The sequence below is a fragment of the Prinia subflava genome, assembly GCF_021018805.1.
Source record: "Prinia subflava isolate CZ2003 ecotype Zambia chromosome W unlocalized genomic scaffold, Cam_Psub_1.2 scaffold_31_NEW, whole genome shotgun sequence".
NCBI lineage: Eukaryota > Metazoa > Chordata > Aves > Passeriformes > Cisticolidae > Prinia > Prinia subflava.
The window spans coordinates 1,388,751-1,414,500 of record NW_026960608.1 but is presented as its reverse complement, the minus strand read 5'-3'; the positions used below and the strand labels follow the sequence as shown (position 1 = coordinate 1,414,500).

The window sequence follows — 25,750 nt, the reverse complement described above, 5'->3', positions numbered from 1 at the left end:
GGATTAGCTGCTCTCATCCCTCATCCTGCCAGGAGCTGTGCCTGTTCCGTGTATTCATCAGGATAATTCCTTAGACAGACATTTGGCAGAAAACCCAGAGAAAGGCAGCAACAGCCACAACAAACAGCGGTGGCTCATTGCTACCCCACGCTCCACAAGAGGCACGAGGAGAACAAAAGTGGTCTTCACTTCAAGTACAGCCTCAAGCTGTGCCAGAGGAGGTGCAGGTTGGACAGCAGGAGGAATTTCTGCATAGAAAGGGTGGTCCGGCACTGGAAGGGGCTGTCAAGGGAGGTTTGGAGTGCCCATCCCTGGAGGTGTCCAAGGAACGCCTGGATATGGCATTCAGTGCTCTGGGCTGGGTGACAATGTGGTCCCAGGTTGGATTGGATGATCTTGGAGGGCTTTTCCAAACTCAGTGATTCTGTGTGATGTGAAGTGAAAAAGCAGCACTTACTGCAAGCAGAACACTCTGGGCGGGGAATGTGTGAGCAGGCAGCAGTGGAAGCTGCTCCTCCACCTTTTTCCTTGTTTAGCACCTCCAGCACCCTTCCTGAACCCTCTGCTCTGCTGCAGCTAAAGCTCCATCCATGTTCCAGCATCTTCTCATGACATTAATGCCAGCTCATATCTTTTAGCAGTAGTTATTCACTGAAAAACAGATTTTGAGACATCTCACAGGGCACTGGAGTCTTTCCACCAATAGTCAGGGCAGTCAGCTCTTCCCATCACAACCAAACCTGGAAAACTCTGACCCAAGGAAAAGGAAAATGTATTGGCACAACCTGGGTCACAAACACTCAAAGCCCAGAGCACAAGATCATGTCCCCAGGAGAGCTATGAAGAATCCCAGAATCCCAGACTGGTTTGGGTTGGGAGGGAAATTAAAGTTCATCCAGTTCCACTCCCTGCCATGGGCAGGGACACCTTCCACTAGCCCAGGTTGCTCCAAGCCTCATCCAATGTGGCCTTGGACACTTCCAGGGATGAGGCAGCCACAGCCTCTGTGGCTCTGTGTCCATGGAGATGTCCATGGGCTAAGGATAGACAGTGCCCCTACCCCAAAAACCCAATGCATGTACATAATATATAAATATAAATGTAAATATAAACAGTAGCTTCTTACCAACACTTCCCCAAAACTGGTACGAAACCAGTTCCCCTCCAGAGCAAGGCTCCACTTTCCCATCAGCAACACACACAACACCCCAAACACAAACACAGCCAGATCTGAGGCCATCACTCAAGCCTGGCTGATGAATAATGTTGGGAATAATCCCTTTAATAGCAGCTCTGATCCCCGTTTCCCTCCTGTCCTTGCCCAGACACGCTCCCAGGCTGAGCTGCTCCCCCGGGGTTTGATGTGGAGACATAGAATCCTACAATCACAGGATGGCTTGGAGTGAAAGGAACCCATTTGGGGTCACCTTTGTCACAGGGCACATCATCTGACCAGGGATAGCAAGCCAAAAATTCAGTCTCCATTGCCTGAGCCAAAAAACCTCACTCCAATCCTCCCAAATCCCAACAACATCATTCCCAATGCATCATTTCCAAAGAAAAAGAGAAGCCAGAGGAACTGACAGTAAATACAAGGAGAATCTGTTCTTAAAAAACAGTGCTAGAAAAAACAAATTTCAAATTCAAGTCCTGTGCCTCCAACGTATAATAGCAGCTTATCATGTTACCAAAACCCTCTAATCTGAAATGAAAAAACCCTAAACCACACAATTATCAAACTGTAGGCATTAAATTGTGTCCTCCCTAATTTCACAACTTTCCTTTTGTTAATCACTGATTAACACTGCAAACCCCAGCAGAGGGCCCTACCTGGCCCTTTACACTACAAAGAAACCAAGAAAAGAGGGGGAAAAGCTTTATTCCTGCTTCAGAACCTCCAGTTTGGGCATGACAAATCCCTCCTAAACCAGCAAAGTGTGCTCTTAGCAGGTGCTGGCACAGCAAGATGCTCCTTCTTCCCAGTTTATCCCAAAGTCAAACAACTCATACTAAATTAATTCTTATTTTCTGTAGAGCCAATGCTCAGAACCTGCAGCACCCAGTGGATGAAGGGTTGGATTTCTCCTGGCAAACCAATTCAAATAATCATATAGAGAAAAAAATAGACCTACAAGAGATGCAAACCTCATGGATCCTTGAACTTTTAGAGGTTTAGTTGGGAAAGAGTGAGAAGCAACAAATGGAGCAATAGGAGCCAGAGGTAAAAATAAAAATGCTCAAAAAGAGAGAATAAATCAACATGGAGAACTCCTTGCTGCAGCAACAGTAATTAATTAACTAATCTTAGTTTGTGCATGACCTGGTCAAGAAAATGTAATTTCCAGCACTGCTCCTCGAGGTGTCGATGCATGCCAGCTATATTTCTTTTAAGAAGTTGCTTTTAGTTCACTTACCTCAGGTTTTCCATGGCCTCTACAGACACAGGTCCTCAGTTGAAGCCGAGCTCTGGAAAGACCGGGGGCTAGAGCTACATGAGACCAACCAGTATGGTTTCAAGCACGTACTCCGCTTTATTCCTCCAGATGGCGGGTTATATACAGAGTGAGTCGTTTACATTTAGCAGGTGCACTGTGATAGGCAGTGGACATACAGAAGTATGTAAACAATCTAGGGTTAAGGTAGCTATGGAGATTTAGTGCCATTACTTCCATGCTGTAAGTGTCCATACCTTAACACATTCCTAGTAGCAGATAAGTTTATCTGCTACTACGTATGCTGAACGTCTGCGGCCTAGTAGGCCCAGGCCTGAGGCCTAGTTCGGCCTAGTTTGGAATAGCTCAAATCGTATCCGTGAGCATATCATGCCCACGATACCTGAGAAACTCGGCCACACTCAGTGGTGGTTTTCACCCTGATCCAGGAAGGATTTCAGTAGGAAATTAAGGTGGGAAAGCCACTATAAGTTTATCAAACTGCCCTGGAGCTGGCAAAGACCTGAAACTTTCAATGTGCTCCATCATTACCCCAATCTTCATGCTACAGACCTTTGGGACAGACCTTTTTTGACCTTTTAAAGCTTCAAAACCCAACCTGTTGGGGAATATCCTCTACAGCAATGTCTCACTGCAGAAATTTTTGACAAATCCCTTGGGATGCAGAGCATGAACCTGTGGATAACCCTCCAAATCCCAAATCGGCACCTCAAAGATCCAGGGAGAGGAACAGATGTGCTAAACTCTCCCTGTTTATCTTCTGGGTACCAGAATTCCTGCTGGATCAGCTCCCGAGAACCCACAGGCCATAAATCCCAGCAGCCCTGACCCCAGGGAACACGGTCTCCCCCCCACTAATATCTCCAGCAGCTCAATCCCAATTCCTGCACCACTCCAAGCCTTGGTCCCAGACGCTACAAATTAGTTCTGACTATACAAATCCCAGCCATAACACTAAACCCAAAATTGCAAACAATATGCAAACCATTTGTTCACAATATAATTTTGTATAATGCTTGCTGCATAAATCAGAGCAGAAGTGGCCAAAGTTTGATGACTTCATTTGGAGGTGGACATGGTGACACCACTTTTAGTGCCCTAAAAGACTTTTCCAGAGCCACCTTGCGTGCTCTGCAGCAGGAGGGGATGTACTGCCACTGGAGCCCCTGGAAAATGCCTCCAACCCCTCAGGAATGGCTAGGACACAGCACAGTTCCCAACCCCTTCATCCACAGAATAGTCTCAGGTTGATTTTCCAAATTATCATAGAATAATCCTGGAATGGCTTGGGTTGGAAGGGACCTTGAAGCTCATCTTGTTCCACTCCTTCTCCACCTTCCATTATCCCAGGTTGCTCCAAAACCTTGTCCAACCCAGCCTTGGACAATTCCAGGGAACACTGCCACCAATATGCCTCCATCCCAACCCCTCAGTGCCCCCAAAATAGTTGCCAGAGCATGAAAAAATGGAACAGATAGACAGCAAAGGCACCATCCTGTCTGCACATGTGCAGCCAGCAGCGGCTGACGCAGGATTTTGGGACACCTCTCCCACCCAAAACAGTTGAATTTCCCTTCAGCAGCCTTGTCCAAGTGAAATCCCAGCTTACCCCTGAGCTTCTCTGGCAATTTGGGATGCCTTTTTTTTATTAAATCCCTCCTTCCAAGTTGAGAGCTTTTCCTAAATTTAATTTGAGTGAATCACTTTCTTTCCAAAGGAAAAAACAAATCAAAGGTTTATTCTGATGGTATTGAATTCAATGCCTATAAATTTAATTTCTCTCTGTACTTTTCTTTAAACATTTTATGGTGTTAATTACAACAAACCATGCAAATTAGGCTGCCAGTGGAATAAAAGGCCTGTTCTAACAGATAATAAATAGCTCTCAACCATAAGCTCATTAAGATGCTGTTCAAGTGCGTGCTCTGACTCCCAGGTTGAGACCAAAGTCTGCATCCTAAAAACAGGAGGATCTTTGGGGCAGCACGAGCTGCTGGCACAGAATATTGCATTATTTCCAAAGGAAGATCCTGGAGCAAGAGGATGGTCAGAAATCCAAACACTCCATGTCTGGTTTGGGGCTTCAACAGAGCTATTTTAAACAGGTACCACGAATCCTACACATTATTCCTGCTTATCCATGAGCATTTAAATGCCAAACTTGGTGCAAATAAATTACTTCTTTGGTTGAATTATTGATATCCTTCAAGCCCTGCTGTCCTGACCCCCTTCCTTAAATCCACAGGGAAAACCAGTTGAAGTGTCAGACACATTCCTTGCAGTCCCTGCAGGAGAAGCTCAGCACCTTTCTGGTCTTCCACAAGGTTCCATTTTGACCACCCCAAAAGAGGTTGGAGCTCAACATCAACCAAGGAGAGGCAGGAGGGATGGAGAGATCTGAAATGGTTCTGTCTTTACAAAACCTGGGAGAGATTCCGTGGACAGGGAGTGAAGTTTTCCCTGTCAGCTGCATGTCAGCCTCAGGATACACAGGATTTTGAGGACATCTGGTTGATCCTCCCCTTGTGATCCAAGAGCCTGGGAGAGAGGAAGGTTTCCTGCCAACACACTTGTGGGCCTGATAGACTGCTGACATGGAGACAGAGAGGACTTATCACTTCCAATCAGGAGCAGGTGATCCACTGACAGGAATTCCAGCAGCCGAGGCAGCCAAGGCTTCACGGGATCCTGGTCTATCCCAGGGAAAAAAGTTTGGCAGCTGTGGCACACAGACACCTGCACATCCCACAGGGATGTGGGAATGACCTCCCACCCAAGGGGCAGCTCTGAGCCCTCACCCTGCAGGGGGATGGCTGCAGCCACAACTGGGGAGGGATGGGGAGCTCTGGAAAGGAATGGAAGTGTGGACAGCGAGTGCAAGGGAAAGCTTTTCCTCACAGGGAATGTGAACAACATGGTCTGTGTTCTGGACCTCACCATCCTTAACTGGGATCCATCACCAAACTGGCCAAGCACCAAGATCCTGCCAGTGCTCCTTCCCTCCTGCCTTTTGGAAAGACACCAGTCCCAATGCCAGATGCAATTGTCCCCTTGATCCTCATGGGACACAGCCGCAGCCTGAGGAATGTCCCTTTCCTTTGGGCTCATCCAGAGATGAGGATGTGGAACATCTCCATACTGACAGCTCCCAACATTATAGTCCCCATCCCACTTTCTGCTGGACACTGGGAGTGTCTGGAGCCCAGCTCAGCAAGGACAAACAGCTTTGATGCTCAGTTTGCTCCTACAGGGAATTATCCCCCCCCACTAACTGGGAATTGAAGTAGTTAAAAAATCAATCATGAATCCAACGAGTTTATCCTTAACACCATCCCTGGATGTTCTATGGATTCAAGCCATGTCCTACCTAAGGAAAAAGATGGATTTACCACAGAGAGACCACCACTCGCAGCCCCTTCAGGCACCACCTCCCTGCTTTCCTCAGCAGACAAATCCTGGTCAGAGCACCTCCAACCACAGATGTTCCAACCACACATCTGGCACATCAATGGCTTTCCTCCATCCCTCTACATGGACAGTGACTCCTTGATCTCCTGATTTAATATGGATTTCAAAACAAAGCACAGGCAGGTGTTTCTCTCCACAGTTGGGCTTTTGGCTCTGTTTGAAAGGCCAGAAGAGCTCAGAGAGCTTTAGACAAAGCTCTGGCTGGAGGTGGTGGCTCAGGGCCATGCTCAGGAGATCCAACGGGAAAATGTTGGTTCAGCCAACTCTGCCACTTTGGCCATGGAGGCTCCTCAGCGCAAACACCTTCCCATTTATGAATGGGGTGAAACTCCACAACCCAACCATCTCTTGCTGTTCTTCAGGGGTTTTCCTGTGTCCAGAGTAGGGAACAGAGCTGAGAAAGAGTCTGGAGCAGCAGGAGCAGTGGAGGGAGCTCAGCCTGGAGAAAAGGAGGCTCGGGGGGACCTTCTGGCTCTGCACAACTCCCTGACAGGAGGGGGCAACTGGGAGGGGTCAGGCTCTGCTCCCAGAGAACAGGGACAGGATGAGAGGGAATGGCCTCAAGCTGTGCCAAAGCAGGTTTAGTTGGATATTAGGGAAAAATTCTTATGGAAAAGGTTGTCCAGCCCTGGCACAGGGGTGGAGTCTCCATCCCCAGAGGGGTTTAAAAGCCATGTGGATGTGGCACTTGGGGATGTGGTCTAGTGGTGACCTTGGCAGTGCTGGGGAAGGGTTGGACTCAATGATTTCAGAGGGCTTCTCCAACCTGAATGATCCTGTGATTGTCTGAAACAGAAAATGAGGCCAAATCCAAGGAAATAGGGGGTCTTTGAAGGTGAGGTGGGTGCACAGAGCAGCACTGGGCCCTTCTAGGATCACTCAAAGGTCTGGAGAAGGTTGGGTCAGATCAAGTCAAGGGTGCATGGAGGGGTGAGATACCTCCATCTCCCATTCTGGAAACATAAGCCTCATTTATCCTTCCTGAAAAAGTGTGGGCAGCCCTAGAGAGGTCTGGTAGGTTGGAGCTAAAAAAGAGAATAGCAAAACATAGCTGAGAAGGAATTTTCCATTCAGCGATTATTAGTTTCCACTAGCACCCAATTCCACGGCTCACTTTTCGAAGAAAAGCTCTTTGGTTCCAATTCCAGGGGCTGAAAAAGGGCAATGAAGGGCTAAAAATGCTCTTCCCAGAGAAAGAAGAAATATCAGGGTTTGTATTCCTGATATTCCTGGAGTTTGAAGATGTAGGGAAGTCACTTAAATGCAGAGCTTGGTCTCTTCCTGCCAAGTAATTTTGTCATCAATATAGGAAATTCCAGGGAAAAGCAGTGGCTGTATGAGCATCTTCAGTACTAAACTCCTTCCATATGTGGTAAATATGGTATGTTAATTTGTGTTCTTATGGATTATAGTATGTTAAATTGTTGTAGTTTAAATTTTAGGGGGTCCCCGGGGAGGGTCCCCCGGGAGACCCCCGGGTCCTAGGGTCGCAGGTGTTCCCGTGCTGGCAGGCAAAGAGACTTCAGACGGCTGCGGAGGTGCTGATGGGATGAGGGTTTATTCAAAGTCTCACTCCAGGCAGGGAGCATGATCCTGCGGGAGAGGGGGAAGGGAAGGAGAGAGGGGGAAGGGGGGAGAGGGAAGGGGAGCGTCTCGAGACCTCCAGGGGGAAGAGGGGCAAAGAGGGCGAGCCCCTTGCGTTTGCACTCTTAACACAGAGGTTCAAGGTGGGCACGGTAACATTCTCCAGCCAGAGGTTACAGATACACGATACTGCAGGGAGGGTACAGACTTGGGATAAACCATACATTTTCCAGGGGTGAACGAGAGCAAACCATTTCCATAAAATGCAATTCCACATTAAATCATAAATACAAACTGTAAATATGTTATGTGGAATGTAACCTTAGTTCCAGCCAGCCACAGAATTGATGAATTCTGAGGCAGGCACCACCCAGAAACCACCATTTAGGAGGAGACAATGAAATATCGGGAACCCAGGCACCGTCATTGGCATCAGAAAGGAGGACACATTAAGATAAGCAATCAGTTCTCCTCCCAAAGGCAGCAGAGTCATCAGAGCTTCACCATCTTGCTGATCACTGGAGGAGAACATCTGTCCATTAAAAATTTTATCTTCCATTCACTCACCGGAGGACCGAAATTGACACTTCTCCCTCCCATAGGAGACCCCATTCAGCAGACCAATGCATTCGAATAACTATTCCAAGGGGACAAAGAACTGTGGGGAAATCTTGTGCGAGGGGCAAAATAAAATGTATAAAGCCTGGACCCCAAATGGGGCCAATTCGTGAACACTGGGGGACTGCAGTGCGATAGAGGCTGCTTTCCGGTTCACCCTTTGCCGATCCCTGGGTTATCGTCACCCTAACTCCGCTTGTTGGTTTTACTGAAATTCTGTAATTCTATTTTTTTAATAAACCAAATTATATTTCAATTGGCAAAGTGGATTGGCATTTATAACGCATACTTTAGGATAATTATTTGCAAAGAATCCTGGAATGGTTTGAGTTGGAAGGGGCCTTAAAGCCCATCCAGTTCCACCCCTTGTCATGGGCAGGGACACATTCCACCAGACCAGGTTGGTCCAAGTCCTGTCCAACCTGGCCTGAAACACTTCCAGGGATATAAAAGGAACATTCCATACTTGGAACAAGGAAGGAAATCCAGTAGGATCAGATTAATAAGGAAATAAGCAGAAAGGGGACTCTGCCCATCTTCCCTAAAGACTAATACTCCAAAAAGTGAAATGAAACAAATGCTGAGGGTTTCTTCCCCTCATTTCAAACCCTTTCATGCTGGATTTGAGAGTTTTTCAGGGATTTCCAGCTACATGCAGTGCAGGGGATGGGAATCACCATTTGCAACCGAAGTGGCAGCAGCCAAGCCCAGGAAGGAATAAAGAGGAGCAGGGAATGCTCATCCCATTTCCCAGGCAGCTCACACAGGACATTGCAGCAACACAGAGCTCAGAGCCCCTCGGGTGCCCTCCAAGAGCCTGAAGACAACGTGGGGCTGGAAGAGGCAAATCCTCAAGCCTTGGGTGCCCCCCATCCCTCCTTGGGGCTGGGGATGCCCCACTGGGAAGGCAGCTCAGGAAGGACTGGGACATACAAGGAAAGATCCCACATCTGCTCCCACAGCTCAGGCACATCCACCAGCTCCCACTCCCAAACTCCGGCATGGGGGGCACCTCGATCCCTGGGCACCCCTGGAAAGCCACCAGGCACCACATTTCTTGCTCTGCTCTCTCCAGCTTGGCAGGTCCCACATAACCATGCTCTTCTACACAGCCCAAAATCTGCTTTGTTAGGGGTTTTGCATTTGGTTTGTTTTTTTGTTTGGGTTTTTTTTTTTTAATACTATGTTTAAAGTTGTATATTGTTCCAAAGTTTCCTTGTTTCATGTCATTGTTACTGTGTTTGAAAGTTGGCACATATTTGTTCAATTAAAGATTTATTTGCACTATTTGTTGAATAAAGATTATTCTTGCTAAAAGCTAAATAAAGTTTCATTAAAACTCACACGTCCCATAAACAAAATACAACGTCCTTTCCAAAAAAGCGTTGCACAAAACATTTCAAAATCACTCAATTCATTAGACAATAAATCCACACACAAAATAACCAGGCCTTGCCAGAATACATCATAAAATCTCATTACAACACTTTCAAGCCAAGGCTTCAAAGCAGAAACACAAAGGCTCCACCAACCCCTCAGCCTTAAAAAATCACTGTCGGTGTGGCCAGAGTGAGACCCTGGCACCTCCCAAAAGCTTTAGCACCTCCAGCAGCACCCATAGGTGCCAAATCCCTGCCTCCCGGCCACTCTGGATGGCTCTTGGCCAGAGGGGCCATCGTGGTCAGAGTGGGGATCCCAGGCATCACATGCCAGCTCTCCCAAACCACGGGAGCACATGGGGAGCAGGGCTTCCCAAATCAGCACCACATGAGCCCCTCTCAGCACTAAAGCAACAGGAGGAGTTTCCAAACCCATGGGTCCATCCAGATCCCAGCACAATGACCAAGCTGGGGATGGTGACAGTTGCAAGGTGAAAAATAAGTCCTTGAATCTGAGCTGAGGTTTGGGGCAGAAAGTGATGTTACAATGCACTTAGGGAATCCCAGTCATGGAAAAACATCCCCGGACTCAGAAATGCTTCCAAAGGAAAATGGCAGCCCCAATGATTTGGTTGGACCCAGCCAAACACCAACACTGACCATGGCAAAGGCACCAGCAGCACCAGCCTTTGTCACCCCGAGGGCATCTCAGCCTGCTACAGAAGAGGGCAGTGGCACTGCCACTGCAACCTGCCCATCACTGAAATCAGTATCATGGAATACCCTGAGTTGGAAGGGATTCACAAAGATCATCAGTCCAGTTCCGGGCCCTGCACAGACACCCCAATAATCCCACCCCGTGCCTGAGAGCGTTGTCCAAACGCTCCTGGAGCTCTGGCAGCCTTGAGGCCATGACCATTCCCTGGGGAACCTGTTCAGTGCCAAAACACCCTCTGGGGAAAGAATTTTTTCCTAAAATCCAGCCTAAAGCAGTTTCAGGTAAGCCTTCTTTGCCCCCAAAACAAAGCTGTGCCATCACACACAATCCCTGACCCTGAGCAACTCTGGTCCCAGTGCATGGGAACATCCAGCTGTGAAAAACTGGCATTTTCATTTACAATTCCACAACACCTTGATTCTTCCCTCAACCAGAATCTGGAAGTTGGAGAGGTTTTGCGTTTGTTCCCCCAGGTTTAAGTGCCAAGGGCTCCCAGAGAGCGATGGCCATGCACCGGCTGCGCTCTCTCTGGCACAAATCCCAAACTTTATGGATGCACTTACCCACTCCCCTCTGAGCAACAGCTGTCCATGTGGATTTGGCTAGTTAGGAGCAGCTACTTCACAGCAGCACTGGAAGAAGCCCCCTGTGCCCCGGAGCCCTCAGTAAGTCCCAAAAGAAAGGGATGATGGAGCATGAAAGGTGATGGCAGTGCCCCAGCCTGGCCTGGCTGGGTGTGACAGAGTACCCAGGCTCTGCTGCGCAAGGGAAACTCTGGAATAATGCTAGGAAGAACCTGCTGAGAGAGGGATGAGGCTGTGGAATCGCTTTCCAAGAAAAATGGAAGCAGAGCTGGCTCTGCTGCCTGAATAGTGCAGGGGAAATTAAGGAAAGGAGCAGAAAAGGGGGTGGAATGAGATGATCATTAAGGCCCCTTTTGACACAAATCATTCCGTGGTTCCATGATAACAGAGACAACAGCACAGATGCCTCATCTCCTGAAAACCCAGGACACGTTTTCCACCTAGAAAAGCTCCTTGACTTCATTAAAATTAGTTGCTAAAGCTCATGCCACAGGAGGAAAGATGGGAGAAAGGCAGTCAAAGAACAAAGATCCTTGAAATGGGTCTTGGTGAGAAGATCCCAGGTACACAAAGGTTCAGAGGGTTAAAACTCTGCTTTTTCCTGCCTTTTCAAGCACATAATTACTTGCTTCAGTTGCTAGAGACACCTCCCTCCCAGTTCTTGGGGAATATATTGTCTCAGCAGGCAGAGGGGGATGAACTCATTGTGGTTTCCCAATCCTGACCAGGGGCTCTGCAAGCTACCGGCAATACATATAACAAGTTATGCAAATAAAAACTGGACCTGGCTAACAGAAATATGCTGGCTCTTCAAGTCCCATCTGCATCCCAGCAAGGATCTCAATGAACTTTAAAATCCTTATTGTAACCACAATATTATATTCTAGTTTGGATCTGTTCCTTTGGAACATTAGCTGTCATTTGGAGATATTTTTAGATTCTCCTATCCCACTCCTCATTATGAAACACTGAGCTGCAGATTGATTTATTTCTTAAAAGCAAGTTGCTGTTTTCCCAATAACAGATTTAACAAATTTGTTCCACCTGTTCAGCTATGCTTCCAATGTCTTTTTTGTGGTTTCATTGAAGTTTTTTTTAAATCCAAACCTCAAAGCCTCTAAACTCAGCATTAAAAGACAAGCTCAGCATCATCACTACCACTCACAATTCAAATGCTGCTCCAAATTACTGCAAGCTTTCATTTGTAAGTCGATACAGACACCAAGATTATGGAGTTTAATGGCTGTGGGCACAAACACAACACTCTTCCAAGGGCATTCTCCTACTGGAAATCCTGCCTTGCTGGAGCAGGGACTCGCTGCCTCATCCCCTCCATCCTCATCCTTCACCCCAGCCCCCGATGGCAAACAGCTACTGAAAGAGAAATTAAATCATCCTATATATATAATAATCCTGTATTCACCAGAGCCCCTCCAGCCCAGTGTTTTCCATCATTTTATGGAAGAAGTTGTGGTTGCCCCATCCCTGGAAAGGTCCAAGGCCAGACTGGAGCAACCTATGATAGTGGAAGGTGTTCCTGCCCATGGGAAGGGGGTGGCCCCATCTTGGCCCACCTCACTGCTTCTAAGAACAGTTCATTTCCTTGAAGAACCTCTTTTTGTGCAGCCTTAATTCACAACTGAACATGTGAGAAATCTCAAAAGAATATTTTTTAGCTTTCCCAAACCATTTCTCAGCAAATATTTTAGGAGCAGCATTTCTGAGCAGCAATTTCCTGGTGGGTAATGGGAGTGCACAGGTGTGCACAAGAGCTGGTCAAAAATTCTGCTTCATTTATGTACAAATGGTTCTGCTGTGGAGATTTCAGAGGGAAAGAAGGAAACAAGGATCCTGTATGAAATAATCCAAGTGATTCCAATCTGAGCATGTCAACACTGAGCAGTGATAGTAGAAGCCTGAGAAAAGCCCTCTGAGATCAGAGTCCAACCATTCCCCCAGCACTGCCAAGGCCACCATTGACCATGTCCCCAAGTGCCACATCCAGCTACAGGGATGGGGATTCCACCACTCCTGTGCCAGGGCTGGGCAACCCTTTCCATGCAAGGTGTCCCTTAAAGCCTCTTGGCCAAAGCCCAACCCTGCTGATCTGCAGATGCAGCAATCGGCACCTCCTGAGCAGCCTGACAGGTTCCTCTTTTCCATGGACACCAACCCTGGCAGATCTTGGTGGAAAAACCCACAAGGGGCCCAAACTCAGCCCAGCCCGACAAGCAATTCCTAATCTCCAAAACGAGCAGCACAATTCACTGGATGTAAAGATAAATTGACTCCTCATCCTCCTGCAGCTCCAGCTGCCACACACATCTCCACTGGACCCCAGTCAACAGAGCTCCCTAAATCACTCACCCTGTGGGATGCAGCCCTGGCTACACCAAGCCCAGCTGAACCAACCAACCTAAAAGCCACCACAACAGAAGCTGCCGGGGACATGGGACCAACAGGGCATCACAGAGAACATGGCCAATCTCTTCCATCTCTAAACCACCATAAATTTTCCCCACAGAAGTTCAAGATCTTCAAATCCAGAGAAGTCAGCTTAAAAAACCCCCAAACATCCAAGCAACTGCCCTGGGTTTTGTTCCATCTCAGGCTCCCATCAGGCTGACATGTCCTGACACGAGAGCCTGAGGGCCAAAGAGGACACGGGGACATCCAGCTCAGCAGCCATGGCTCCTCCTGCTCTCAGACCTCTCCCCGGAGCACAATTCCTTCCACAATCAACCTCTTTATCAGCAAGAACATTTCAGTCAGGTCCTTTTCAGGGTAAGACCAAAAGTAAAATCCAGGGAAGGCAGATTTCTGGAGCAGCAATAACTCCAGCTCTGTTCTGGAGACATTGGGCATATTTCATGGGAAGATGTTAGCTCCTCACATTTAATGCTGACACCGTCATTTGCCCTTCAGCAAGAATAAAGGCATGTAAGCAACACAAACCAAACTGAAATTTCCCCATTGCAGAGCATTCCTGCCAGAAATCACAATCCCAGTGTCATGTTTCTTATGCCCTTCCTTCCACAATAGCCCTCCAAGGCTGCACTTCCAAAGTTTTATTGCTCAGAATTCCTCATGCCAGAGTTCACAGAGCATCCTGGACACCCCTCTGGACCAGTTTCAGGCCAGTGCCTTTCTATATCAGAGTGAAATCAAAGGGAGCAGCTGAATCAGGACCAACATTACAACTTTATCCCTGATTTTTCTAGTCAAAGTCCCCCTGTTTCTCACAAATGCAGTTTTGCTTCATTCTCCAAACACACACAACAATCAGGACAGAGGGACTGGTGGATGGACACGTGACACAACACCCTCACAGAAACCTTTATTCCCATTTATTACCATTTAATAATACTTCAGACCAATCCAGCCCCAGCACAAGGGGAAGCCCAGCTGGGGTGAGGGCTGAGATGACTTTTGGGGGTCTCAGGAAAAGCTGCCTCTTCCAAAGTCAATTTTTACTGCCCAATCCAAATGTTTTCCTTTAGTTGTTTCTAACTCATCTCTTTACCAGCCTCTAAGAGCCTCACAGAAGTTAAAAGTTAAAACCCTTCCAATCCCAGTGTTTTTAAAACTCTGATTCAGGCACTATCTCACCACACTTGGCCTCAGTCCAATTAACCCCTAAATGCCAAGGAGTCAAACAAAAAGCAAAAATTATTTGTTATCTCCAAACTGCATCTGCTGACAAATCCTGCAGTAGGGTTTTTGTTGCTATTGTTCTCCAGGTTTGGTCTTTTTGAGCACTTCAGGATAAGAAAATTGTTCAGTAAATATGTCAGGAGCCCTTCCCTGTCAGCCATCATCTCTTTGGGATGTGATTGCTGTTCACAGACATCAAAATTTTTGCTATTTGCCAGATTTCAGAAAGCAAACTTGGATCCCCTGGGAGATACCTGGTACTGCTCGTGTGCACCAGCAGCAGAAATTTTTAACTCCTTCAGTACCCGATCCAGCTTGAAGCCACGTGGGATCTTCACAGGGATCTGACTGAAGGGTAGCTGCCCCAAACACACTATGAACCCTCATTAGCAAAATTATCATTTATAAATTGGGGTTTCAGCATCTTCAGAGATGGGAAAAAAAAGAGCTTTGAGTCAGAAGAACCCAACAGAGAAGCTCATGGTCAGTGAGTGGGGGGGGACACCAGTCCAGGGGTCCCTGGGGGTCTTCTCCTGAACCCATCTGCACAAAACTGGGCTCGGAAAGACTCCTTTAGGAACAAGTTCTTTAATATTCCAGCCAAAATTCCCCTGGTCCAACATTTAGGTACCAGAGGAGAAGAACGTGAGTTATTCTCAGCTTAATGTGGCCCTCAGCCCCCACCTCAGCAATGGTATTCCAGAGGGACCCCACAGCCCTCGTGTGAGGTGCTGCTGTCTGGAATGAGGTGAGGATGGAGGGAAGGGAATGAAAGCATCACTGAGAACCCCAAATTCCATATCACTTCCAAACAGCCCAGTTATTCCGGAAAGCAAGAGAAAAGCTGCCCGGCAGCATAGGGAGGAAAGAGTTGACAGCTCTTTTGCTGCATCCAGCGTCATTTTCCTTGGCAAATCCAGGCTGTTGTTGGAAACACACGCCAGACACCAGGATCAGAGTTGAGCCTGCAGGAGCAGCATTTGGGATTTAACACTTGAAGACCTCAACTTCCCAGAGCTCCTCCTGCAGCTCCATCCCAACCAGGAGACCGACACAGCATATCTAAAATTGTCCAAGCCCTGCAGCCATACAGGGGCATGTGAATGACCCACCGAACACCTGTGTTTGAGGTCAAATCCTGCTTTTATTAGGAATGTGCTAGCTCCCAGCATCCCTGGCAGTGGCATGGAAATTCTCCTGCCCCTCTGCTGCTGGTGCTGAGCCTGAAATAAGAACCAGCTCCTGGGGACACAGGGAAGATGCACTGGACTGAGCCTGGAGTGCTGGATTCCATCCAGGGGATCCAGGGATTACACCAGACAGCATTCCTGCAGGTGCTGAGCATGGATGCTCTCATCTCCTAAGCAAAATCCACCCCACCAGCAAAAGGTTGAGTTTTTCTCTTGGTTTCAGCATCTCACCAGACACAGAGGCCAAGCTCAGCTGAGCCAGGATTAGTGCTGAGCTCCCAAGGTTCAGCTGAAGCCTTCAGTTCAAGGACTTTTCCTGCACACATTCCCTTTCCAGAGAATGAAGAACAGGATGGTTTGGGTGGGGAGGGACCTTAAAGCCCATCCCATTCCACCCCCTGCCATGGGCAGGGACACCTTCCAGTATCCCAGGTTGCTCCAAGCCCCATTCACCCTAGCCTTGGACACTTCCAGGGGTGGAATAGCCATAGAATCTGTGCCAGGGCCTCACCACCCTCACAGGGAAGAAATCTTTCCCAATATCCAATCTAAATCAACCCTCTTAGTTTAAACCCATCATCCCTTGTCCTTTCACCATCAAGTCCTGCACAGTTCAGGAATCTGCAGGACCCATGTTCTGAGACAAAACAACTCTTGTCAACAACAGGAGAAAAACCCAAGTTGGCAATAAAGATATTGCTCAAAATAAGATTTAATATTCCTTTAAAATGGACAATTACCAGCTTTAAACTTTGCCTTCATGCCCCCCCCCCTGAAAAAAAAATCCTCTTTTGACCTTAGAAATCTGCTAGAATTTACGGCACTAGGAGGTAATTCCTGATGGGCTTCCCTCACCTTTGGATGGGATCTCCTCACTTCCCAGCAAGAGTTAACACCCCAGACAGACAGAGCAAGCACCAACAAGCCCATCCACAGCCCCAAGGCAGCCATCTACTCATTGAGTTAATTATCACTCAAAAGATACAAACAGCTGCAATAGAAACCCCAACTCTTTTCTGCATCCTACTCTCGAAATGCACCTCATCAGCTGCACATCCAGCGATTCCTTGTCTGATCTCATTTTTCTGCCATAGGTTATGTTTTATGGGAAAACATGAGAATTCAAGTTTTCCAGGCAGAACCTTCCTGCAGCCCCAGTAACAGCAGCAACTGCAGTAAAAAATTAAAATAAACCCCTCATTTTTGAGTCTGAACTGTTCCATCCTCTTGGGTTGGCAACAGTTCCAGCTGCCAGCTTTAAATGCCTTATCCTATTTTCCTATCCCATGGGAAAATTAGAATAAAGTGCTCATTAAGGGAACCAGTAGCTCAGCAACTTGTTTGCAAAGTTGAAGGAAATGATTGTTCTGAAATTACTTCCTGGATTAATTTCACTGAGCCTGGTACGTGGGGAAGACTGGAAGGATCACAAAGGTCTGTTTAGGGCCATTAGTGCCTGCCCCACATCCCGGGGAAACCCAGGGAAAGCCACTGCCACCTCAAGGAACGGAAAATATAAGGAAGAATTCAAAGATTTAGTTATTTTTAGCAAATATAAATATTATTATCAAATAAGAATGACATTCAAAGATTTGTATTTTTTTTTTCTGGACAGAGCACTCCAATCATCTCAACTCTCTGGGAAGGAATGCCAGTATTATCCAGTTAAAACAAGAAATGGAAAAGGGAGAAGATACTGAGACACTAATTTTGAAGATCTGAGAAAAGCTAAGGTAATAGTTAACAACAGATGTTGCTGATTTAGCTGAAATGAATAGATAAGCTTTGCTGAAACCAGTTAAAAGTTAGAGGATGGTTAAAAGAAACCGGATTTAAGATAAGCTACCCCAGATCTAATAAGTCATTGCTTGTCAATTATGAAAAACAGAGAAACTAACGCAAGACAATTGCAAACCTCCTGTTTCCAGAAACCTATTGAAATAGTCCTGGAAAACAGGACACAAGGATTCATCAATGACATCTGCATTGGAAAGGTTGAAAGTTTAGAATGAGGAAGACTCATTTTACTTCCTCCTTTTGGTGACCACTCCTCACAAAAGGACCACCGACCCATTTCAGGGAACAAACTACGCATGCTTAATAGCTTTTGTGTCAATTAGCATACGAAGTGGAGAAGAGGAAGTGACAGGGGTATGAATATGCATTTGTGTTTTGTGTATTCAACATTTTTGTAAACAAAAGGCTTTGTAATTACCTGTAATCTTTGCAGTGCGCATTAGGGAGCTATCCCACCTGCTGCCCAGGTCGCAATAAACATACACTTTCTGACTTTACCTGTTAGAGAGTTTTTCTGTCTGTCACAGTTGGATATTGATATTAGATCGATATTCATATTTTAATAAATCAATACAACTGGGAAGATGCCCTGAGAAGCTGTGGCTGCCCCATCCCTGGAAGTGTCCAAGACCAGGCCGGAGCAATTTGGGATAGTGGAAGGAGTCCCTGCCCATGGCAGGGAATGGAATGGGATGAGCTTTAAGGTCTCTTCCCACCCAAACCATTCTGGGATTAAGAAGCTCAATGGGGTCTGTCTGACAGCAGCTCCCCAACCCTCCCACCTGCAGATAATTCACAACCACAGAGCCTGTACCTGCTCCCAGGTGGATTTGACTTCCAGGACCAGCTCAGGGAACACCTTCCCTGTCTCCCCCTCTTTGTGTCTCGGGAGAGGCTGAAAGCCCAGAGGTGACAGGAATTGCAAAGAGGGATTAAAGGACAAAGGCAGCACTCAGGGACAGCACCCCACTGGCCTGGCACAGGGATTTAACCCTGTTGTCACACAGAGATGGGATTTAACCCCTGGGGCACCGGCACTGCCCAGGAGGGGAGCCAGGAGGGGTCTGAGCTCCCAAGGGCCATGCAAGAGGCTGCTCTGGCAGGAGGCAAACTCTTCCCCAGTCCTCTCCTCCTCCTTCCTGGAAGCGTCCAGCAGCTTCCAGCCATTGTGGCCACTGTCCTGCCACACCACGCAGTGACCACTGCCCCATGCAGCACAAACAACCCTTGCCCCATCCACCGCGGCAAAGCCACATCACACAACAGTCACTGCCACGAGGCCACCAAGCCAGTGGCTCCAACCTCGGCAAAGCCACAGAACATGGACCCTTCCCGTGGACCCTCACACCACTGAACACAGAGACCCTCCCCATGGACATAAACCCACACACGATGGACATGGACCCTCACACCATGAAACCCAGACCATCCCCACACCACACAAACCCTCCCCATGGACACAAACCCTCACCACATGATGCCATCTCGCGTTACACAATGCCTGCAGCTGCAAAGCCACACAACTCAACCCCACGCCATGCAGTAAATCCCAATCCTGATGGGATCCTTCCAATTCAGCAGATTCTGGGATTCTACTGCAAGAGCCATCCCCAAGGAGTGTATCTCAGCTCCATCCCCAAAGCTGAGGTGCAGCCAATTAGGAGGATGCTGGCAATTCCATTTGGAAGGTGTTGCAGGGCTGGCACCCCATCAATGGGGTCCTGCAACATTAGGATTTTGCACTTATAACAGCATTTCATTTGGGATTAGGGAAAGAGCTCGTTTCCATCCACACCCATCTGGGAGTGATTATTCCTGCTGTAGTAGCATCCAGGCATTGGCACCATTAGCACACAAACCCAGAGTTTAATGAGAGAGCACTTACCACTGCAACCGTCCCATAAAGGCACTTAACCACGGTAAAATCACATCAAATCTTTCTGTAATTCCATGCTTGTGCACAATAGATCCTGACAGATTACACCTCTTCAGGGACACACTTCCCACTTACTGCATTGAGTTTACTCAGTGCTTCACATCCCCCAAACCCCTCACAGACTGGTACCTTCTGCAGCCAGACACCTCTAAAAATAACATCCTCCTCAAGTGTCGAAGGATATTAAAATATAAAGCCATTAACATATAATAAGACTTGGAATGAGAGCACATGCTCTGAAGCTCTCAGGGTTTGGCTTCCAGTCAAGAAAAATATATTGGATTAGTCTGAGAGCAAAATTAGGCTGGTGTGCAGTTTAATTAGCATTACAAGACACTACATGTGTATGGGAGAGCAGGGAAGATTTATGTTATTATGTGGTAAGAAAAATAATCTTAAAAGATTAAAATAATATGGGGTTGATACAGCACTATTTACTCTGGGGTTAAGGGAATGATAACTTTGGAATGCTCTTAAAAAGCCAAGTTCAAGAATTTGCCAAGGAACTCATCAAAAAATTGTGGAAAAACCCTGCAATTTGGTCACGGGTCAGTCAAACACTTACTCTGTCAACAACATTCTCCATCAAGGAACTCAGAAAATGCTGATAAAATGTCTTGGTCCTCAAACAAAGTCACAGTTTTTCTCCTTCATGGAATGAGCAGAAAACAGAAATGAAACCCCAGCTCAGCTGTGGAGGAGGCCAGAGGGGCAGAAGGAAAGGCACCCTTCCAGCACAATAAATCTGGGAATAAGGACTTTGTGAAGGTCCTGACTGAGTTGAAGGTGTCCCTGCCTGTGGCAGAGAGATTGGACTTGATAGCCCTTGAGAGATCCCTTCCTCCCCAAACCCTTCTGTGATTGCACAATTCCCAAGGACCAGCTGGGCTGCTCCCACACAGCCAAAGGTTTCCCCTCACACCAGGAATTCACCCTACAGGAAATGCAGGATGCACTTCCAGCCCTCGAGAAGAACGCACACTGTATTTAATTTCCCAAAGGATGCAACACATCCTGCAGCCACTGCCATGCTCCTGCCACTCAGCAGCATTTCAACAGGAGGAGTTCTGGATTCAGGCCAGACTTTGCATGGAATATTCATAGGCACAGCAGCAGGAATATGATAATTCGAGTTGTGAATGAAGGTAAACCAGAGCCTGACATGTGCCACAGAGCTCTGCAGGCTCTCTTTATTGCCCTCTGAGAGCTTCTTCCAGCTACAACCAGGACCACAAAGTGGAATTTGAGGGAAAACCCACTGTGGGGGCACATCCCTAATCACCATCTTCCCTCTGCACACACCCAGCCTTTCCCCAACCCGGGATCAGAGCTGTGAAATCCCAACACACAGGCCCTGAGGAGGGATTTAAAGGTCTGAGCCCACAGGACCGGTGCTGAGGCTGCTTCCAGAGGAGGCTGGAGAAGCATTTCTAAGAGGAGCTCTGCTCAAAGCTTTCAGCACGTGTGGCAGGTTTCAGCTGGGTTGCAGGAACCAGACACAGGGATGAAGACAAATGGATGAGCTACAGGTATGCTCAGGGTGGGAGAAGCCTCTGGAGCAGCTTTGACACCTTTAGAGCCTTTGTGCCAATCACACCAAGAGCTGCCTCTTACTTTGGAGCCAGAATTGAAAAAAAAAAAAAAAAAAAAAAAAAGGGGAAAATAACTGCAATTTTACACTGGTGAAAGAAAAGAAAGGAAGAAATTTCTCCCTGTGAGGGTGCTGACGTCCTGGCACAGATTGCCCAGAGAAGCTGTGGCTGCCCCTGTATTCCCAGGAAGTGTCCAAGGCCAGGTTGGACAGGGCTTGGAGCAACCTGGGCTAGTGGAAGGTGTCCCTGCCCATGGCAGGGAGTGGGACTGGATGAGCTTTAAGGTCCCTTCCAGCCCAAATTATTCCATGATTCTATGAAAGCATCACCAAGGTCAGGAATGCCAGTGTGGGCACTGCTCCAAAGTGGGAACATCTCTTGTTAAAAAGTCGAGAAATGGAGACTGAGATCAGACACCTTGGCACCGGGAAGGTGAAATGCCAGTAAGCAAATTGCTGCTCAACACATTTTTTGATGACTCAGCACCTCCCCTCCCTCCCCCACCAGCTGCAAGCACCTCCACAATTAGTTTGACAAAACCGACTGTATTTGATCCCATTCCCAGGTTTTGGCAGTTTTTATTCCCATCTTGGGACACTCTCAGGGCACACATTTCACCCAGCATTGGCCAAAAAACAAGTTTTGGCAGAAACGTGGCATGACACAGATTTGGTTGAAGAAAAAGCACAGGAATGATGCTCCGCACAGCTCAAATATTGCAAGGATGATTTTTTGACAGCAAAATATGATTTAATTTAGGCACAAAATCCTCTAAAGGGACACAGTGCCTTGATGTGGATCTCCGTGAGTGGAGCCTGCCTGACAGAATCCCTCTCCCATCCCACAGCACACCCATCCAGATGGATTATTTAGATTTTATACCATCAGCCAAGGCTCCACCACTTCCCAAACCCTCTCTCACACCTCCAAGCCACTGAAGAGTCAATGAATTAAAGCAGCTCTAATAAACTCATCTCACAGCCAATGCGGTGATGCAACACCCAGTAGGTTCTGGGACAAAGATGTGGAACTACAATGCCTCAACCTCTGCCATGAAAATCTGCCCTTCTATCCCAAATGAGTTACATACTTGGATACCCTGTGAGATAGGGAAGCGGGGCGTTATCGAGCTGCCAAATCTCACTCCCGTCATGAGGTCATTTCTGGCACGTGGCCACGTGAGGTTTCAGCAAAAATCTCAGCACTGACCATTGCTCCCCATCCTTCCCCCCGCACTCTTCTTCCCCTGCCTCAGGTCAGGTGGGGGAATAAAATAATTAAAAAGTAAAGAAAAAAGAGTCAGGAAGGAGAGTATCTTTTGGGTTTAAGTCAGTTTGTACAATCACAACACACACAGCACTCAGCCTCTTCACTGAGGACACCTCAGCAGCTGAAGGACATTTGAGGGCTCATAGCACTGTGCTCATTGGTCCCCCCCAAATGAACCCTGACTCTGACTATGGTCTTCAGGAGAGAAATGTCATTGATCACATCTCTTGAACGCATTATTTAGTAATTTCAGCCCAGTTTATGCAAACATCACATGTATGGGATCACACTTTGGGTTTATCAGTAGTGCAGCTTGGAAGAGCTGCCAGGAACCCCACACATACCCCGAAGATGGGCAGTAACTTTCTAAATAAAGCTGTTTGCAAACCCCTCATTTTACTGCTTTAATCACTGAAGGAATGTACTCACAGCACCCCAGGACACCCAAAGTGCTTGCTTTTAGTTGCACATCGACTGAAGGCAGAAAAATCAGCAAGAAACGGATGAGCAGCACCACTACAAATCCCATTAATCACATGTTGTCACGGCAGCCATTCCCAACCCAAGCGACTTGGGACACTCAGCCTTCCTTCCCCATGTCCCTACTACCAGCAAGCTTTCTCTCCAACCCAACTGCTTCAGTGTGCCCCAAAGAATATTTCATCTCAAGCCTGACAGGCCACATGTAGAATAAATAAATAAATAAATAGCATTACCTTATCTGGAGCCCATCAGCTGCAGCGAGCGACCCTCGGAGCTCTGTCCGCATCCAGAGACAAATTATCTAACGCTGTAATTTATGAATGCCTCAAGTATTTGCCCTGGTATTTCATCATACAGTCACTGAAGAGCTCGAAAGACTAAACAGATCCAGCACGATAACACGAAAGGCACTCCAGCCGTGCGCTATTCCAAGGCAACCCAGGAATCCCAGCACGACATCAGAGTGCTCCATCAAACTGCTCCGGCTCACTCTGTGTTGACACTGCTCGAGGGGCAGCGAGGGGAGAGCGCAGAACGATGACCCGGGAGCTCGGCTTCCCTCCGGTTCAACGCTGGACTTGGATTTATTATGGGAAGCTGCGGGATGAAGGCAGCGAAGGAAGCGCAAGCCCGGCTTTCCCGGGGGCAGCCGAGGCCGGCGCGGCAGAACGGCTCCCGCTGCCAAGTGGGAGGAAGAGTTCCAAACTCGCCGCTTTATCAAAGCTATTTTTGTCCTTCCCCCCACACACTGATAACCAGCAAAGCGAGGACCGCCGGGGTGCCAAGGCAGGGCTTGGCATCTCCCCCGAAACCCCGCTGCGACTCCGCGGCAAAGCCACCCGGCACCTAAGGGGAGCGGGCCATCCGCTCGGGAGGCTCGGAGAGGAGGAAACTCCTTCCTTCAGCTTATCCTGCTCGCAGCGAGGTTTCGTGCCTGGAAAAAATGAGCTAAGTTTGCGAGCGGAGGCCCCAGCTCTGCTCCGGCTCTCCCAGAGGCTCTCGAGACAGGCGACACCCCAAGGGGCTGGGGACACCGGAGGGGATAACCGGGAGGCTGCTGCCCACCTGTCCTGCACAGGCCGAGGAGCTGCTGCGGGGGAGACACCGAGGCATCACCCAAAAGATGATGCACCTGGGCTGGGGGAGAAGTGGAATCACGAACCCAGCGCAGGAGTAGGGAGGGAAGCGAGCGGAGGCCGGGCGGGACTCGGACCCAGCGCGCACGGCGGGTGCGGAGCCGAGCCATGCGGGGCTCCCCGGCAGCAGCATCCCGCGCCCGGAGGGACCCTGCAAGAGCCAGGGCAGAGCCGCTGCCCCGGGCCAAGGCCGGGCTGTCGGGACACACGGCGGGTCTGTCGCGACAGGGAGACGGAGAGCAGCAGGTGGAACACAGGCGGCCCTACAACCCGTCACCCCCAACCCAGGCGAGCTCCCCTCGCACTTCATCCCCGCACTGCGAGTTCGGGGCTTTCCTCCCTTTTTCCACCAAACTCCCCCGAGGGGCCGTTCCGAAGCGCCCCGGGGCGCGGCACCCGAGTGCGGGGATGGAGCCGGGGATGGCCCCGAGCAGCGCGGAGTCCCCGCGGTCCCCCCGCCCCCGGCCGGACCCACCTGCTGGCGCCGCTCCGCGCCCTCGGCCGCGCGCTCCGGGCGGCCCCCCGCCGGAGCTCCGGGCGCTGCCGCCATCCCGTCCCGGCGCGGCGGGGCCGCGGGCTGCGAGCCGCGGTCTCGGCGGAGCTCGGAGCGCAGCTCCAGGTAACAGCCCAGCGTCAGGACGTGCAGCGCCAGCGACAGCGCGAAGAAGCCAAGGAAGAGCCGCCAGCTGCCGCCGCAGGCGCAGCCGCGGGGAACCGCCGCCGCCCTGCGCTCCGCGCCCATGGTACGCTCGGGCGGAACGGCCCAAGCGCTGCTGCTCCCGGGGCGCGCCGGGCACCGCGGGCTGCGCGGCCGGGCTACGGGCGCCCCGCCAGGGGGCGGGGTCCAGCCCTGGGGGCGAGACCAAGCTGCCAGCGGGGCGGGGTCTGGCAGGGAGGGGCGGGGCTCGGCCGGGGCAGCACCGCCTCAGCCTCCGGCTGGGGGGCAGGGACTGGGCGGGGTCTGGGCAGCGGCGGGGACACTGGGGGCGGGGCCACTGTGGGGCGGGGCCATGTAAAATAGAAGGGAGGAGTCAGACAGGGCTGGAGCCGCGCCCTGCTGCGGGCCCGATCCCGATCCCTGTCCCGGTACGGGCAGGTGCGGTGATGCGTGGGCCCGTGCTCAGTGAGGTGCAGGAGGGCCCGTTCCTGCCTCCGATCCTCGTCCCAGTCCTGGTCGACATCCCCATCCCGATCCCAATCCCAGTATGGATGGACCTGATCCCGGTCCTGGTGACCGCAGTCCCGCCAGTCGCTGTCTCCGCAGCCGGCAGAGGCTTCCTGGGAGCAGATACCAAACGCCACCGATCCTCGGGCATGGGCAGCGTTGTCACCGCTGTTCCAGGGTACACAGTCGAGCACGGGGTGCCCAGGGGTGTGTATTTTGGGGCAGCTGTCACTGCCTTCTCCAGCTTTCTAAAGGTTGATTGTCACTGCTGCAAACTAATGGAACCTGGAAAATAGCCTGAGAAAGAGTGAACCAGGGAGAAGAGTGGGTTTGGAGAGGGAACCATGGAATGGAATCACACCTGGTTTGGTTTGGAAGGACCTTAAAGCTCATCTAACAGAGTTGGCAAAGCCTGTGCTGGTTCTATTCCCAGTCCGGGGGTTTAACTGATAACAGGAGGGATAATGAGATGAATAAGGTGCTGTGTGATGCTCACAGGCTACCAGGAAATTTGAATTGAGAAATTAGAAATGTTCTGAACAAACTGGAGAGGTGACTTGAAGAGAACAGGATATGATTTGGAGAAGTAAGAGGAAAAAAGGAATTAAATATGAGGTGTTAATAGCAGCAGAGGAGGTGGCACCGCAGAGGAGAATCCCAGCTGGTTTTGGAGGATCACATGATGCAGAGCAGGTCAGCAGAGCTGGGAGATGTCAGTCATCCC

At 49.2% G+C, this 25,750-nt stretch overlaps 1 protein-coding gene across 7 annotated transcripts in view; it reads right to left on the bottom strand.

Annotated features, from left to right (window-relative positions):
• LOC134565009 (ectodysplasin-A-like) overlaps positions 1-24,713 on the bottom strand; it is a 113,942-nt gene extending 89,229 nt beyond the window's left edge. For 4 of the 7 annotated variants that reach the window (XM_063424359.1, XM_063424361.1, XM_063424362.1 and 1 more), the window contains exon 1: positions 24,337-24,711. In XM_063424359.1, the coding sequence (XP_063280429.1) occupies positions 24,337-24,603 (267 nt within the window). In that variant the 5' untranslated portion in view covers positions 24,604-24,711. Of the gene's footprint in view, positions 1-24,336 lie in introns of all 7 variants that reach the window. The other 3 variants (XM_063424364.1, XM_063424366.1, XM_063424365.1) reach the window with 2 other exon arrangements.
• Positions 24,714-25,750: the final 1,037 nt, after the last annotated feature.